General features: G+C 37.3%; 1 protein-coding gene across 5 annotated transcripts in view; it reads left to right on the top strand.

The window, feature by feature from the left end:
• The window catches only part of DGKB (diacylglycerol kinase beta), a 485,460-nt gene that overhangs the window by 446,356 nt on the left and 20,631 nt on the right, over positions 1-18,473 (top strand). For all 5 annotated transcript variants that reach the window (XM_084897103.1, XM_084897105.1, XM_084897104.1 and 2 more), the window contains 2 exons: positions 12,200-12,320; positions 13,662-13,722. In XM_084897103.1, the coding sequence (XP_084753229.1) occupies positions 12,200-12,320; positions 13,662-13,722 (182 nt within the window). The remainder of the gene's footprint in view (positions 1-12,199; positions 12,321-13,661; positions 13,723-18,473) is intronic.

Raw genomic sequence — 18,473 nt, 5'->3', positions numbered from 1 at the left:
CCTCCTTTTTCCTTATCTTGGTGGCATTGCCATCGGCTTTTTTCCCAAGTCTGACCCTGGGCATCACTGTGCCTTCTAACACTCACCACCTCCCAGGTAGTGATACCATCCATTCAGCCTCCTAAACAACTCTTCCTTTTATGCACACGGTCACCACATTACTTTACCTCCTTGTCATTTCTCACTAGATTATTTCTGTGCTTCTCTAATTGATCACCCTCCTTCTAAACTCATTTCCTTACAATCCATCTTCCACACAACTCGATAAATGTTCTTTTTAAAATGCAATCTAATCACTTCTCTACTTAAGCTTAGAAATCTTAACTGCCCCTCCCACCACAACCTCACTGCCCCATCCTGTCAACTACAGGGAACATCCGAACTCCTAAGCAAGCTTTAGAAGGCCCTTTATGACAGAATCCTCATTACTTAGTTTGCCTTTAATATTATCAGTTACAGAAAGACTTTCCCTAAATATTTCCCACCCCAAGTCCACCCGCCCCAACCATCATTCATAGAATTAAACACTTTCCATTTTTGGCAATGTATATTTTGAATAGATGTCTATTGTAGCACTAATTACACTACATCACTTTTTATTAATTCTCACCAGACGATATGTTTAGAAAAGAGGAAAGGAGAGAGAGAGAGAGAGAGAGAGAGAGAGAGAGAGAGGTTTTCACTGTTTCCAAAATCATTAAGAAATAACCTAGTAAGCTAATTGTATTAATTTTACAGCCTAATTAAAAAACAAAACAAAACAAACAAACAAAAAACCTCCTTGCAGTGTGCTGCCACCAGCCCTGATTCTAGTTCAGTTTTGTTTCTCTTACCAACTCAATCCCACTGAACTTCCGGTTCTACTACACTTTGGACCTCGGACACCTGGGCATCTTCTCTCCAGCCCATTCCCTTGTGGAAAGAAGACGTATCCAGGTCTTATTTCTGTCTTTAGCTTCACCAGGAGCCCAATCCTATCTCAAGAAGCCTACAGAGAGCTGACCTAGTAGTCCCCTTTAATTCCATGGGAGAAACGCTCTTTGTTTCTCCCTATGGAAACTGAGGTTTGTGGGACTGACGCAAATGCTGTGGGTGATAAAATCCCAGAGATTCATGTCTTCTGCCCGCCTCCCCAAAACTGAGGAGGCTGACCTGTTAGCTTTCAATAAAAGTACAATCTCAGATGCTTCACTTATTAACAACAGTGCAATGTCCATAAAGTCAAACTCTTCCCACCTAGACCCCTGCTTTCTGAAACAAGCTTTTTTTTTTTTTACTTGCAACTCAAATTAGCATTTCTTTATAAATTTATTTAGCCCAAATGCTTGTTATAACCCTATGTTGAGGAAAAAGGAAAGAACTGATGTTGAGTGCAACTCAGACTACAGTACACTAGAAAAATTTAATTATATCACCTACAGCCACACATTTCAAGCCCAAAGGTATGAACTTACCAGTGTTTCTCAAATAGCAGTTGTAGAGCTGAGTTGGATATTTCAAAGTCCTCATAGGGACCAAAATGAGTCCTTCTACTCATTTTCCTTGGGCACATTGGTCTATTTCACACCTGATGACCTTAGGTAGGTGGTCTATATCAGAGAGAATATGTGATTTCATTAGCTCAATGGAGGGATGTATACCTGTTAACCTTTCTGACAGAAACCACTGGTAGGTATTCTTTGAAATGTGTTATCTTCCTTAAACCACTGCTACTGGAGAAACAAACCTTTCTAACAATGTTTTTCCAAAGAAATTGATAGTCATTCTGCATTTTCACCTAAGAGAGAAGAACTAATAAGAAGGCTCTATACAGGAACTTTAAACTGTGTGGTAAAAGTGGCGATCAGTCCAAACACATTAAAATTCTATTTTCCTTTACAACTGTTTGCTGCAGATGACCCCCACTGATCTTAAGTATATTTCTGTATCTGTAACTGAATAGAGGTTTTCCGTACAGCATGTTCTAATGGCACTCTGGCCTTTAGCCAACAAGGCACTGAATAAGGCTATTTTTAAAATACAGAAACTGGGAACAGCTGCAGCAATCAAATTTGATAAAAACAGAGAGGAACTTTGCTTTTTTTTTTCTTACGGTTTGTCCAAGTTTAGACTTCTTTCATAGAACTGCTTTTGTTCTGTTGTATGAAGAGCTACAAGACCAATACAGTGAAGCCCTTTTAAACAAATACTTTTTAAAAGAATATGGCTAAATAGAATAATTTTTCTTTGTACCAGGAGTATCAATGTGAAAGTATTATAAACTGGTTTTGAAAGGGATAAATCTCTTCTAAGAGGAGGTAGGAGAAGAATGAGCGATATTAGTAAAGTTTGTACTCTAAAAGAGGTTTTGGCTTCCCCAACCCCCCACCCCCAAAGCAACTTCTTGAAAGGGAAGATAAATGCTTGGTTTCTCGGTGTCGGAAATCTGAAAGTTTGCATTGAACTTCTCGTGTTCACCAGGGTTGTTAGGGACGAAGGCACTTTGAATGTCCCATTCCTACTTTTCACATCACTGTCATTCATGCATGTTTCTGTATCTCCTAAAAGCTGGAGTAATATCAGGGACGTTCTTTTATAAAGATAAAATGACATGCTTTTTTGAAATGTAAAGGAAAACTTTCACAGAGACCTTTTGTGCTTATCTGAATCCCTCAACATGTCTATATACAAGGGCTTATTCTTTAGTTTTTAAAAAGTCCAAGCTCTTTGGAAACTTGTCAGGACATGATTAATAAGCGTCATGAGGTGAATAGATACTGAAAAATCTCTTCTGCAGCCATGGGTTGCAAGTTCTCTCCAGTAAGTGATTTCGTGTGTGGAATGGGTTGGTCCGCTAACTTTGTAATTGGCATGACAAAGGATATTGTATTTCTTATAAGTATTTACAAATGGGATTAATTTAAAATCCCATCCAAATAAACCTACTTATGTCAACATTAATTCAATTTAGTCATCTGAAATGTAATATAATTCTTTTTCTGTAGCCATAAAGTCATGAAATAAAATTATCTTACTGCAAAAAAAAAATGGCAAAAAAGGCAGGGGACGCGCAAAATAGAAGCATCCAGGTGTATATTAAGCTGTGCTAACTTGTTAGCATTAGCCTATTAGGTATGACGGTCCATCTGTCTACAATGTATTATTAGCTGGGGGGAAAAAATGGAAAAACACATTAAGCAGAGTCTCCCCCTCCTTGAATAATTTTTTTCCTTGAGGCATTGAGGATCCATTCACAAGCCGCTCATCATGAAACAATAATGATATTGTGTCCTTGGTGCTTGAATTATTGTTATAATTCACGTCTCAGTTCTGTTCTCCTGTCCTGTTTTCTGTTCCTGGGGGGTCTTCAGTCCTTCGTTATGGCAAACTCCTTAAACACACACACTGTTCCAACCGGAAGCTGACATTCCTGTTGTGCAAAAGCCTTGAACTCAGCAGGTTGTCAGGGGTTCTCTGGCAAGACACTGGATTTTAGGATATGATCCTAGATGGTACTGATACCAAAAAGTTCTCAATGAAGGCTACTGGGGATCTAATTCTATGTGGCCATGTAGCTGCTTTTCTGAAGGCATACTGCGGGGCAGTGTGACTGACTTTTCACTAGCAAGAGGTCTGAGAAAGCACAGTACCCCAATATAGAATGTCTCCATCTCTTGCTAGGAACACAATGTTTATGTTCCCGGGACAAACGGGATACAAAAATCAGATCTGTTCTATAAGGAAATGTTTAGTGTAAATCATTATTCTTTATGATTATGCTGTCCTTACTTTAATTTTTAGCATTATAAGTGAGTTTGAATTCATTACCATGAGTTTGAATCCATCACAAAAAGCAATGTTATTGTTTTCTTTTTTCACAAGGGTTTTTCATATTTCATTGAAACCAAAATAAGGAGACAGTAAAATGTGTCCTTATATAACACAGTATAGTTTTACACTCGTATTTTAAACTGATTTTCACAGTGTTTCTGGAAACTGAATGTGAAGACTACATAGTCATCTATAAAATGATATGGCACTGCTTCCTAATAAACTGCTTAATTTAGGCGTTTTCTTTTTTTTATTGTTGAAACTGCTTAATTCTTAGGAGAACAAGAGTAGCTGATCTCCCTGGGGATGTCACCCCGTTCGTAGGCATCAGTGCTGGGGTGCAGAGTGCCCTTTCAGCAGCTATTCAGGATTTGCTGGCACGGCCATGGTTCATGAGCACGTGTGCTTAGTAACTCTGCTGATGTGAAGAGACAAGGGAAGCAGTTTGGTTTTTGGAAGAGGACAGGAATGGCTTGGTTTGTGAAAACATCCCTACACACACTCATAGCTCATTCACACGGAAAACAAGCCACAGCCCTCAGTCCCTCCACAAAGCTTAAGGAGAACAAACTGACTCAAGCATCCACAAGTGGCAGTGTTCAGGTTCACTGCTAGCGTGTGCTCGGAAACTCCGCTTGCCCTGACCACACACACTGCCAGTTACAGCAGTCCGTGGCGGTGGGGTCTTGAGGCTGGTTCTCCCTGAGCCTTGTGAATGAAATGCTCATGCTCCTTGGGTTGTGTGTTCCCAGGGTGAAGACCTCTTTCCAAGCACACGGTAACACAGTGACTTGAAGGCCCTGAATCACTTTGGTCACCAATGAGGGAGGTTGTTGACAATATGCCATACTGTGATTTCTGGTCTTTAGGGTTTTTTGTTTTTTTTGATTCATTTAGGGAAGTTCAGAATTTTTAGAATGAACTAGCTGGTTGTTTTCATAAACCAGATGGCTTTAAAAGAGATGATCAAATCCATTCTTTAAAATTTATTTTTAAAGGCAGGCATGTGATTCTGATATATATATTCTGTGTATGTACCTTAACCCCTTATCTTTAGATTTCAACAGGAAATGGGATATTTCACACTGCTACATTTTCCAAATAACTCTAGTTAATCCATTTTTGTACCAGACCATTTGGGATGGAAATTTTTCCAAAAAGTAGTTTGCTTTTCATAGTTGTCTTATAGAGATGCTCCAGAATATAATTCATACATGATCTCAGTAGACATTGTAAAAGAGAGTTTTATACTATATTTTAATTTGGTGACATCTGAAACTATTTAGTGGTAGGATAATTAGTGCTGTCATTTCAAGGTGTTATATATACATTTCTTTGTAGTGTTCTTTTCTCTTTCATCACTGATAACATTTAATTGGTTAGTTCTTGTTATTGTCTATATATACAGTTGGAAACCAGATTTTCAACTATATGTGAAGACTAGATAAGTAATATGGTTTTCTCATCAATAAAAAGATATTAATACCAGCCTTAAATGATTGTAATGAGTCTTAAATGGAAAAATGCGCGCCCCCCCCCCTCTCTCTCTCTCTCTCTCTCTCTCTCTCTCTATATATATATATATATATATATATATATATATATATATGTATATATATGTATTTATATATATATAATGGGATATATATAATATATATTATATATATATCCCATTTTCTTGAGATACCTATAATTGCAAAATATGTTACTTAAGGTTGAGAGTCTGTATTAATGTTTGCATACATGTACTGTGAAACACAGACTCCATATTAATAAAATGTTGCTTTAGCTCTCTACACTCACTCCTTTTTCTAATTTATGGAAGACCAGGAAATCAGCTATTGATGCTTGTCAGAAATCCTAAATCAAGAGCAATGGATGGACATGTTGAGGAAGAATCCTAGAAGCATTCACTGTGGTGGATGGATTTCGTATATGCTTTGGCTTCTTAAAAGTTTATTCTAGATCCTTAAGCATGTTTCCAAGGTTGCTAGATAAGTGAAACATCACTGGAGGACATATAGACTACACACACTCAAAGGTACAGCTCCATAGCTAGCTTGGTCTCACGCTGCCAACTAAGGACTCACTAGATGAACTGCTAGGTAATTAGCAATTTCTAGTGATTACAGAGTGTCCCTGCTGAGTCAAAGAAGTGGACTCGAGGACATGGCCTCCCACAGTGTCGTGGCATGTTGCTGGACACCAGGCTCAAAGGAGTAGGTCCTGCCCTGCCCCCTACCTCTCACTTCAGTGCTCACTACTAGTATATTCCATGGAATGCTGAAATGCTTCAGCCCACAGTCAGGCTGTGTTTGTAATGCATCCTCTTCTGTTCCCTCACATATGGCAGTCTGAACCAATTACATAATGAGACATATTAACAGGGCATAACTGTCAAAACAATGAGGTTAAGCTCTGAATAAATACCACCCGCTTATTAGCTGTGCTGCTCCTGAACCCTATCCCTTCCGCCTCACTTTCAAATGTTTGTATTCATATCTCCGATCACCTGTGTAACAAAGTAATGCAGCACTAACAACATTCAAGAAAGATTTACAACGTTAAGGGCAAATTCAACTCGAAGGTAGGGTTTCTTAGCATTTTTTGTGCTAAAGTCCTTTTTGGCAAATCTGGCAAAATCTACAGACACTTCTGGGAGCGATATTTTAAAATTCATAAAAATATATGCAGACTAACAGTTTTACAGGCTGAAAAACCAATTGTATTGAAATGCTGTTAAAATTTTGATTTAGTAATATTTGAGCTTCTTTATTAATAAATTAACTTAAAAATTTAACAGAGCATCAGTAAGTGTTAAGGTTTAAAAGTAATAATTAGTATAAATAGCATTTGGATACACGACCATGACTGCAGCAAGAATTTTCAAAGCGTGGAATACCTGACTCTTTAGTCAGGGGCACTTACTCCTTTCCCTTAGATTGTCAGATTAAGGAAATGATAATAGCCAACACAACAATAGCCTTTCAGTGTGGATGCCCTGTCTTAAATATGTAGGTCCTATAGCAGAGTTGTATCTTATTGGTCATGTCACATAATAAGGTTGTGTCTGATTGGTTAATTCTTGGTACCAGAAATCTTTATATACTAGTATAGGGACCTGAGTTTGTGTGTGTGTGTGTGAAAGTCATTTTGAAACAAACAAACAAAAAAAGGTAGGTAATTACTATTTTTCTTTCTTTGTAAATCAATATAATACCTATTTTTTGTCAAATCAGCAAGTATATATATTTTTCGTATGCTGCAAAATTTTAGTAATTAGTTTATATGTGCCATGAGATAAAAAAAAGGTTGAAAATTGCTGTGATAAGGAAATGTCTGTGATATCTGTCAGTGAGAAAAACACGGGTATTTTTACTACAGCTATTGTTTCTTCCCTAAATTTGTACTTGAAAGAAGTGCTTATCTTCAATTACAAGTTGGTATGAATAAAATTTTGTTTTCCTGCCAATGTGGCTCAGTAGTTGAGCATGGACCTATGGACCAGGGGGTCACTTGTTAGATTACCAGTCAGGGCACATGCCCAGATTGCAAGCCCAATTCCCAGTGTGGTACAGGCAGGAGGCAGCCAATCAATGATTCTCTCTCATCACTGATGTTTCTATTTCTCTATCCCTCTCTCTTCCTCTCTGAAACCAATAAAACTATAATAATAAAAATTGTGTTTTCCTGTATTCAGAGTCAGTGACTCGGTGTTAAGACGCTTGCTCTAACATGATCCAACTTGGGTTATTCCCTTAAGTTTCTTGCTTCTGAAGCACTTATTCTAGACATTCATATTTTAAATATGAAAATATCAAATTTGGCAGATTCTCTTGCCTCTGTTACCCCCATGGAGCCATTGAGAAAGGCATGTGAACTCTTTCAGAAATGCACTGTTTTCCCTGGACAAAAGCAGTGTCTTCTGTGGGGTAGACAAATACTTCAGAATATCAAGATGTTGGATTTCTTAATATTTGGTAGGTAACTCACAGATGCAGCTGACTCTCACCTGGATGTTCAGGTCTGGATGCAACTCCTGCCTTCCTACCTAGGACTCTCCTCCCACTCAAGAGAGCTACCCAGGATGCAGTGACTGAGCTGAATATTAAACGTGAAGCTGCTCTAATTTCTTTTGTCACAACGTTTATGGAAACATGGGTATTTCATGATTAACAACAAACTGATAGTGAGAAACCTTTCGGCACATGCCTGTGATGAGAAAACTCCATGGTTGAGAACAGTTATTCTATGCAGAGAGACATACACTAAGGAATTTGGATTTTTGGGCCTCTTAATGCCACTTAATAGTTGTAGTGAAAACCTCATTGACTTGGAAGAGTTCATGTTTCTCCTGAGCAGAGTTTGGCACTTTTTAATCTAAAGATCTAGGTAATCAATGTTTCAGACTTTGCAGATCCATCTGGTCTCTGTTGCAACAACTCTGCTATTGTAGTGTGAAAGCAAATATAGACAAAACCTACATGAATGAGTGTGGGTGTGTTCCTGTAGTTAACCCCTTTCACATCCCACGTGGTTCAGGGTTCAGGCTCTATAGGAGGCAAGGCACAAATGAAAGAGACTAGAAAATATTAATTTGGAAATATTGGGGGCCAGGTGGGAGCCCAACTCAAGGAGCCCACCCTGCTCTAGTCTTGCTATCCCTTTTATTAAGACTATGGGCAGGCAATTCCAATGATAGCCAATCAGCAAGGATTTACATAAAACTAAAAGTTGGAAGTTGCTTTACAGTCTCTCAACTAAACAGTGGGTGGTTGGCTCTGACCTTTCAGAGCTTCAAGGTTGACCAGCCTTCCGGTTCCTTGTCCACACCTCTCTGCAAGTGAGGACAATGGGTGGCTTCTGACATGTTCCAATAAAAACGAACTTATGAACACTGAATTTTGAGTTTTTATATAATCCTCAGATGTCAGAATATATTAATCTTTAAAAATTTTTTCCACTTTGTAAACATGCCAAAACCATTTTTAGCTCATAAGCCATATAGAAATAGACATTGAGCCAGATATTATTCATAGGCTATAGTTCCCTACTTCTACTGTTAAGTATGAAATCAATAGCCAGGTAGCAAACCAATTAAGTAGGTTCATCTGGTTGGTTTTGGCAACCCAAAGGGTCTTGCACTTAAAATAAATTTTAACTAGAATGTGAAGTCACAAATCTTTTATATTTTTATATGGTACCACATATAGGAACAGTTTAGAGTTATATAAGACAGAAACTCTTAGCCTGAAATCAATCAGGACCCTGATCTCAAAGACAGTGTTTAAGAGGTATTGGTTGTACACAGACATTGCAGACCATTGTATCAATGTAAGTGTGTTGTGGGAGCAAATTTGTGCAGCACAAATTTAGAGTTTCCTTTTTATTTTATTTTTGTGTACACCTAATTAAAAGGAATATGGTATTAATTTACCTTTACCAGAGTTTGTAAATTTTTCAGTATTTCTACACAGTTTTATGTGTTAGCAAGAACATGAAAGTTTGAAAGCATCCATATGAAACACATTTGCTTGTTTCTCTTCAAATAGAACTTTAGCTATGACCAGCTATTACATTATTAATTTACATAACCATCATACCCTCCCAATCTAAATCCATAAGAAAAAGCTTTATTAATGATGGTCAATGGTAGAAATGAGTATCAGGGCTTTTTTTTTTTTCTGGTAGACAAACGAAGACAAATTAAAACAAGGGAAAAAATGAGGAGAGTGGTAGACAGTAGCAATATGGCATGGTATAGAAAGTCCCTGTGATTCATGGAAAAGTTAGGGCTCACAGATTAACTCTGTTGTGAGAAAGTGTTTCAGTTCTTGTAGAACAGTTCCTATTAGCCAGATCATTACAAAAATTGGTATAACATTTCACCTGTTTATGAACCAGGCAGAGCAAAATGTATAATACTAAATATGAACTTCAATCTTGTTGTGGTGGTGGTTGTTTTATAAATATAATCAGACACACATCTGGGGTTTTAGTGCTTGCCACAGTGTAGTTTTCTGGTTGACATATCTAAGAAATGTGTATAACACCCAGGCGATAGAGCCAAGCACATTTTAGTGTAGGCTACAGCTGAAAGAATATGTTTCCATTCCTTGTCCATCTGTTCTTGGCGACATAAATTTAAACTAGAAACAGAGTAAGTTTCATAAAAAATAAGTCTAACTAGGGTTTAGAACAGGAAGGTGAATGTCCTAAATTATCATGATTTGTTAACATTTGACTTTGTGGCTAGAAGTTTGTTTTTATTTAGAGAATAAAAACATGCTGAAGCTATAGCTTAAAGTTTAAAAATATAGTTGTGTTTGTTTGTTTTTTATCAGTTAACTTACAAAATACTTTGTCACACTCTCTGTTTCAAAGGTTATTACATTTGACAGTGATCATGAGCCTAAAAAACTTTGGGATTTCAAAGCCTTATTTGCCACACACTTGAACTGTACTGAAAATGTATCATCTACATCTCTGAACTGCATGCTCAAATTGATTTATTAGCAGAGAATAAAGGTTTTCCACATAAAATGGAGTCCACATGAAACACATTTGCTTGTTTTTCTTCAAATAGAACTTTAGCTATGACTAGTTATTACATGATTATCTTATATAATCATCATACCTCCCAATCTGAGATAACCTCCAGCATTGTCTGCTACTAAAACAATATTAAACTATTTACATTTGAAAACTCATGAGAATTTATATCTATAAAAGCCTAAGCAACAGGCCAACCAACCAGTAGCTATGACAGAGACTGACCACCAAGGGGCAGATGCTCAACGCACAGGCATGGAAACATGGAACAGACTAATGAATCTCAGAGTGAAGAGGGGAGGGTGGGAAGAGATTAATCAAAGCTCTTCTATAATACTAGAGGCTCAGTGCACAGATTTATGTACCAGTGGAGTCCCTCACCTTGACCTGCAGGGACCAGGCCAAAACCAGCTCTCTGACATTCCCCAAGGGGTCCCAGATTGCGAATCTGAGCACTGGGCCTCCAGTATTAAAATAAAAGGACCATATATATGCACCTAGAGTTTCACCTCCAAATCAAAGGTTCAATATTCATTGCTCAATAGGAAAGCTGGTAGATTATGTGTCAGAGCTGGGTTCTACAGGATTCTATTGAAGTGAGTACACTTTTTGTTTTCTGGCTGAGTAAAAAATGCCTCCCACCTGGCCAGTGTGGCTCAGTGGTTGAGCAAGAATCTATGAACCAGGAAGTCTAGTTCGATTTCCTGGGCAGAGCACATGCCCTTGTTATGGGCTCAATCCCCAGTTGGGGACATGTAGGAGGAAGGCAATCAATGATTCTCCCTCATCATTGACATTTTTATCTCTCTCTCTCCCTCTCCCTTCCTCTTTGAAAACAATAAAAATATATGTATGTTTTTAAAGCCTCTCCCAACCTCTCTTCCTATATAAGAAACATTTCTGTAATTTTTAAAGTCTTTTTGATATGGCTGATTTATCAAATATAATAGTGGTTATGCAACAAAATATAGTTGGGTTTAAACTTTGGCTCTGTCACTTCCTAGGTATGTGGGTATGAATAGGTTAGTTCTCTAATTTTCAATTTCTCTGTCTAAAAATTAGAATAATCCCATATTTGCCTTAAAGTGGTTTTCAGGCAGAGTGAATGAGATGATATATAGAAATAGATTAGTTCAGTGTTTACTTTGTAAACAACAAGCAATGCCTATTACTATTGGATTCTCTCTGCTGTACCCTGTTTAAAAAAAAAATGATTGCACTGTGCTAATTAGCTAGTCCACTTCCACATTTTATTCCTATCATCAGGAGATCATTGCAATAAATTAATGTTTTTTCTTGAACTTCTGCACAGAGTTACCTATGACTCTGGACAAGTCTCTCAGCGATTTAGAGACTCGGCCTTCTTTTGTCTAAAACGAGAACTGTAATTGCATGATCTCTTAGGTCTTTTGTTGGAGTAAGTTAACAAAATCATATTTGACAGCATATCCTCATGCTTTATTTATAGTGCTGAAATGTGTGTTTGCTGCCAAATGTCTGATGTGGGTGTATAATGTTCCACATATACATGTGGAATAACATTAAGTTTGTTGATGTTAAAAACTACTGGTATACTTTTTGGCATTCTTTGGCTCGCTATCCCTTCTTCCCGTTTTGTTTTAGAATAAGCTGACAGCAAATCTTTTCGCACAGCACCTCAAGGCTTAGTTAAACTGAGAGTTTCTTAAATAGGCCATCTTTTCATTACTTTCAGTACCCAAGACAGAGAGGCTTTCTTTGTGAAGTAGTTTTTATTTTCCAACTCCATATCTGATGTCGTTACATTGTACACACATGCCTATGCACTGTGACTTACAAGGCTTCTGTTTACTTTCAGATCTGAGTGATCAGCTGCTGGAGGTGGTTGGCTTGGAAGGAGCCATGGAGATGGGGCAGATATACACAGGACTAAAAAGTGCTGGGAGGCGGCTGGCTCAGTGCTCCTCTGTGGTCATCAGGTAGTTCTATCTCTACAATTGAAAATGGGCGTTGACATAGCATAACTACAAACTAATTAAAAGTATGCAGGAGTCTGATAACAACATTTGTCTTATTTGTATCTCAGGTTTTCAATGATGAATGCTGATATATTTCAAAATAATGAAAATTGCTTAGCTATGACTTATCAGGTTCATTTGCATTCAATAATCTTTTGTTGAGACCATGGGTACAATTCTAACATACAGATTTTATCTCCTCCAATCTGGGTTACGCTCAGTATAGTGCACATGTGTCAAACACACGGCCCGCGGGCCAAATCCAGCCCGCCAGGCCTTGCAATGTGGCCCGCACCGCGCTGTCATCACTGCACTCCGCTGTCAGTTTATGACATTGTCAGTTTATGATTGTTCAGTAAACCATTCGGCCCGCGATTTAGGCTGGATTTTAGATTTTGGCCCCTTCTCTGATTGAGTTCGACACCCCTAGTGTAGTGTATTGAAGGCTCAGTTTAGTTTACTAAAGCATCGGGGTACCTGCTGGGCAAATTACCCAATGAAAACGCTGTTGAAGCATTATTAATTTAAATTCCTTCATGGATCAAAGTGCACCAATTTTTATATGTAATTAAATAATTAACTATTGTGAATTAATAAGATTTTATATATGTGTTACATTTGAACCTTGTCAAAAAACATTTTTCCCCAAAATGTTTACCTACAGAAAAAAAGGTATATCTGATATTAAGGTAAAAGTATGGATTACAACACAAAAATAAGCAGCATTCTTTACATGAAAGTGTTGATACTGGAAAGTCTGAGATGACAAACACTTTTATTCCAGGTTTGCGATGAAAACAAGGAATTTCTTCTGTCTGTAGGAATTCTGATTTTGCCATTAAATATAAACATTACTTTTGTTTTTTGCATCAGAGTTTTTGTTATATCACCACATTTACCAGGAAGTGCAACATCCCTATCAAGGAACCTTTAAGATATCTATATATATAAAAGGCTAATATGTGAAATGTTCCCTTGGGTGTTTGATCAGGGAATTTCATCACTCGCTATGATATGTGCTGACCACCAGGGGTCGTCATGGAATGAAGGAAGGCTCTGGCTGGCAGCCAGGGAAGGAAGGCCCCAGTCAGGCCTAGTGACCCTACCCATGCACAAATTTTGTGCACTGGGCCTCTAGTTCATTAATAAGCAAGAATTTAAGTCACTTTTAAAATAGATAACTTTAGAGCCCAGCTGTTACCATATTTTCATTTCCTGATCTCATTATCTTATGTCTTACATGCGTAGTCTGTTAGGTAAAGTATTTCAGTGATATAATTTAAAGGAAATCTTTTCTTCCAGGACTAGCAAGTCTTTGCCAATGCAGATTGATGGGGAACCATGGATGCAGACCCCATGCACAGTGAGTAGAGTTGTTGAAATTCTAGTCCTTTCATTTCTGCTTACTAGGTATCATATACTCCTATAATTAACTAATCGCGTATGTCTATAACTCAATAATCATAATATGTAAGAGGTACCATTTATTTTCTTAGTTATGTAATAAATCAATTACATTCAGGTTTTAAGCATTATAAGCCCTTGACAGTGATTTAGCTTTGGAGTGTCTGTGTTAGCCTAGGTATAACCTTTAAACGCTATAGATCAGTTATACACTCTGAAACTAAACAGAATTGATAAACTTTCTTGTACCTTTCTTATACTTACTTCAGAATAGCATATTAGGAATTGATATATGATACCTTTAGACAAAAGTCTCCCATCGGTTCTTTTGCCTCTATTTGGGGATTTGAGGGCTTCCTTCTCTATAGAAAAACTCTCTCTATACTTTTTCCCCATAATGAGGTATTAGTTAAGTCAGACATTTATAACCCCCAAATTTTCTATGTTCATCTGAATAGTGAACATTTTGTTACATTTCATAAATATGCTAGGCACTGCTGGTTGGCACTAAGAATGGAAACGTAATCGTGATCAATTACAGAACACTGAAATAATGAAATTGAATAGACCATGATTGATAATTTAATTGTCTTCAAAGAACTTATTTCTGATAATAAGAGATTGCATAAATGTAAATAGACATATAACATAACTTCGGATTATAAGGTTATGAAAAAAACAAGGCAAAATAATGAAGAGGAACTGGGTAAAGTGTGGAGAATACTACTTTATGGGTGGATCTGGGGGCTTCTTTGAAAGAAGAGTCGAAGCTCAGTGTGTTAAAGAAACAGTAAGGACGGTATGACCAAAGCTTCTAGAAGTAGGGGAGAGTGGTGAGAGGTAAAGCAAAGATGGACAGGGGTCAGGTCAAGTAGAAAAATGATAGTAAAGAGTTAGCATCTGATTGTAAGTATAATAGGAAAGCTATTGAGACTTTGAGCATCATCTGATTGATATGTTTAAAGTTCACCTTGGCTGCTACGTGGAGAATAGATTGTTCTGACTTGCAGCTGGGAGACAGGATCTATCAAAGTAGTCTGGGGCTGGGCAAGGATAGTGGCAGGGAAGTGGATGGATTTGAGCTACCTTCTGGAACTGAAGCAGAAAGAACTTGCTAATGAGTTCCCTTGGGGTGAGGGATAAGGGATGAGAGAAAGAAATGAATCAATGTTCACTCTTACCTTAAGATTGGGTGCGACGCTGTTTAGAGAGTGATAGGGGAGGTCTTAATATTAAATTAGTATTAGCATTTTTCTAAGTGCTGGTGGTGCATGTTTTTTTTATTGAGGTATAATTGACATAGTACATTATATTAGTATTTAATAAATATTTACACAAATTCTCAATAATGGTTAGCACCACTTTTCAGATGGAGAAAACTGATGCTTTGGAAGGTTAAATAACCTACTCAAAGTCAGATATGAAGCAGATATGGAACTCAATCCAGGTTTCTTTTGATTAAAGCCCATTCTCTTAACCACTAGTTTAAACAATTTCAGCTACAGATTCCAAACAGCACAACTTAGCATAAAAGAGGGAAGTTTTAATCATACCTATCTAGTGGTTTTACCCAGAAATTATTGACTCAGCCTTTATTTAGAGCACATACATATGACTCTTTGTTTATTCCTAATATATTCCTTTTAGCTACTTGAACCCCAAGTTTGTGATATACATTAGTTCTGCAATAATGGTGTAAAACAAACATGTGAAAAATTACTCTAGACTGGCTACTTCTTATGCCTTTTACTATCTCTGTACATGGGACCAAACACCCTTTTAATTTTTCCTGTTTCTGCCCTGTATGCCAGTGTGGCTCAATTGGTTGGAGTTTAGTCCCATATGCCAGAAGGTAACAGGTTCAGTTCCCAGTCAGGGCACATGCCTAGTTTGTGGGTTCCATCCATGGTCTGGTCTGGGCACATGGGAGGCAACAACTGATGTATCTCTCACATTCATGTGTGTGTGTGTCTCTCTCTCTCTCCCTCTCCCTTCCTCCTCTGAATTTCATGTTCCTCTCCCTTTACTAAGTATATACACTTAGTTCTTATCTGTTATTGTTCATTTCCAAATGACATTTCTAAAGTTTACATTTATATTCATATGGAGGTTAAAGATGTTGTTGCTGTTGCTAGTGGTAGTGTGGTGGTAGTGATGGTTAGAATTATAGCAACAGTGCTCAGGATAGTGATGATGGAAATTGTGGTGAAACTTTGTTTATGGTGATGATAGCAATTGTGATGATCATGGTGGTGGTGGAGGTGTTGATGGCAATGAGGTGGTCATGAAGCGCTGAGATGCTATCAGTGATAACAGTGATGGTAGTTGCAATGCTTGTGCTGATGGTGTTGTAATACAAGATGGTAGGGTGGTGGTAATAGCATTATTCTTGTCTTGCATAAAAGGTCACTTTTCATCAGCCCAAGTAACAAGAGAATAAATAAAAGACAGTGAAAACAAATACCTTCCATTAGTACTCTGTATTATTTTAGACTCTTCTCGGGGAGAGGGGGAATTTAGCTTTCTTGCTGTTTTAAATCATGAAGGATCAATAGCAATAACAATGTATAGCAACTATTAAGTTTTTAATTTGTTCCAGTTTTAGACACTTGGCATGTGTTGACACACTAAATGCTCACAAAATTTACGACTGGTTTCATTTTATGGATAAAGCAACTGAGGCAGACAAAGGTGAAATAGTTTGCCTTGTTCCACGCAGATAGTAAATGGCAAAACAGAGACTGAAACACAGGTGGCCTAGCTGCACTCACTGCAGCTACTCCCCACTCACCCTAAAGAGGCCCCACAGTCCATCCTCAGGACACAGTCCCTCCAGTGTGACCTTTGGTAAGCCACCTACTGCTCTGCTCCAGCTTTTAAAAGTCTATGTCTATTAAAATTGAATAAATGTTTTAGAATAACTTTCCCTTTTTTCACACGAGTACTTGTAATACATTTGTTGTTTCTTTTCAATGAGTAATTGGATATTCATTTTGCCTATTAATTATCATGATCTATACAATTGTTGAATCAATAATACATTTTATATAGCATATTTAATATTCTCTCCTTGCAAATACTTTTATTCACATCAAACATTTATTACAGCCTACAGAGGGCCAAGAAGTATATCAGACTATGGCTTATTATTGTTACTTCACATTCTGGCAAACGCTGCTTTTCCTAGAACCACATGGAGTTCTGAACTTTAAATTTCACTTCAACTGATGAGAATGTTAGCATTTATAACATTGGCATGGTTTAAATAGAGAGTGTTCTTTGCTTCGATTCAATAAGACAGTATTTTTCTTATAGAACATAAGAATTGGTAGAATGTTAAAATTCTTTGCCGAATTTAAATATCCGTAAGCTGATCTTCAATTTATGCAGGAATTGCTCTAGATATAATTTTAGAGCACAGCAGAAATTCCATTTTTTTCTTTAAGTGGAGTATATAAAATGGAAAGAAAGGTGATAAATGAGTCTTAATTGTTTATCAATTAATACCTTAAAAAATTCAAAGTATCATAAGTTTTGGAAATTGATGGCAGTGATGTTTGTACAGCAATGTGAATGTACTTTATGCCATTGATCTGTGTGCTTAAATATAGTTAAAATAGAAAATTTTATGTTATTCATATTTTACCACAGTAAAAAAAAAAGTAATTTAAAAAATTTGAGGTAGTATTTACTTACAAACTTCATAAATCCTGAGTTCAAATATCAAGAAAAGCAAAAACCAGAGAACTTAAAGTTAACTCTTCAAATATATACTTTGTGTTTTTTAATCTTTATTGTTGAAAATATTATATATGTCCCCTCCTTTTCCCCATTGACCCCTTTTGGCCTGCTCCAGCCCCCACCCCAGAGCTTCACCACACTATTGTCTATGACCATGGATTAGGCATACAAGTTCTTTGGTTGGTCTCTTTCCACTCACCCACCTCCATTCCCTCTGATAGTCTGTTCCATGCTTCTGTGTCTCTAGATCTGTTTTGTTCATTCGATTCAACAAATGAGTGAGATCATGTGATAGTTATCTTTATCTGACTGGTTTATTTTGCTTAGCATAATTTTTATGATCTTTTAAATTATCTTACACAAAAGTAGCCAAGAAATGTGTTAAGTATTCCGGTGTTTATAGTTTTCTAGTACTTACTGAGTTAACAGAGAATCAATTTTGGCCATTTGATTCTAGAAGACTTCATTCTTTAGGCTGGACTCCAGAGCCCCACTATTTCCCCCTCTCTCTCTTCTTCCTTCACAATCCTTCATCCTGAGCACATCAAACATACTGACTCTGTCGTCAATATGTTTCTTTCATGGCAGTGGGGGAAAGAGCAGCTTTGGGAGGAGCAGGTGACAGTAAGATATAAGAGGTCATAGACAAGGTCAGATTATATATAGCAAATGCATATTCACCTCCAATATTACATGTGATGAGTGCCCTGTAAAATTTTGTTAAGTGAGAATGACCACACTAAACCTCAAGTTCATTATAACCAAAGTGGACTTATCACCTACCTCCCTCTCCTCCTCCCCCCACACCATCTGCTGACTTCTTATAACATTCCCAAACTCCTGCTCCTCCCTTTGAATTCGCTACATTATGTATCCAATGTTCCCTAAGCTAAAATCCTGAGAGTCATTATACTTCTCTAAATCTTCACATTCATGACCATGCCTACCTAGTGATATGACATATTTCTG

This window comes from Pipistrellus hanaki (assembly GCF_964339955.1).
Source record: "Pipistrellus hanaki genome assembly, chromosome: 10".
In the NCBI taxonomy this organism is placed as follows: Eukaryota; Metazoa; Chordata; class Mammalia; order Chiroptera; family Vespertilionidae; genus Pipistrellus; species Pipistrellus hanaki.
Note: the sequence above shows the minus strand (reverse complement) of the source record. Positions and strands in the feature narration are given on the sequence as shown.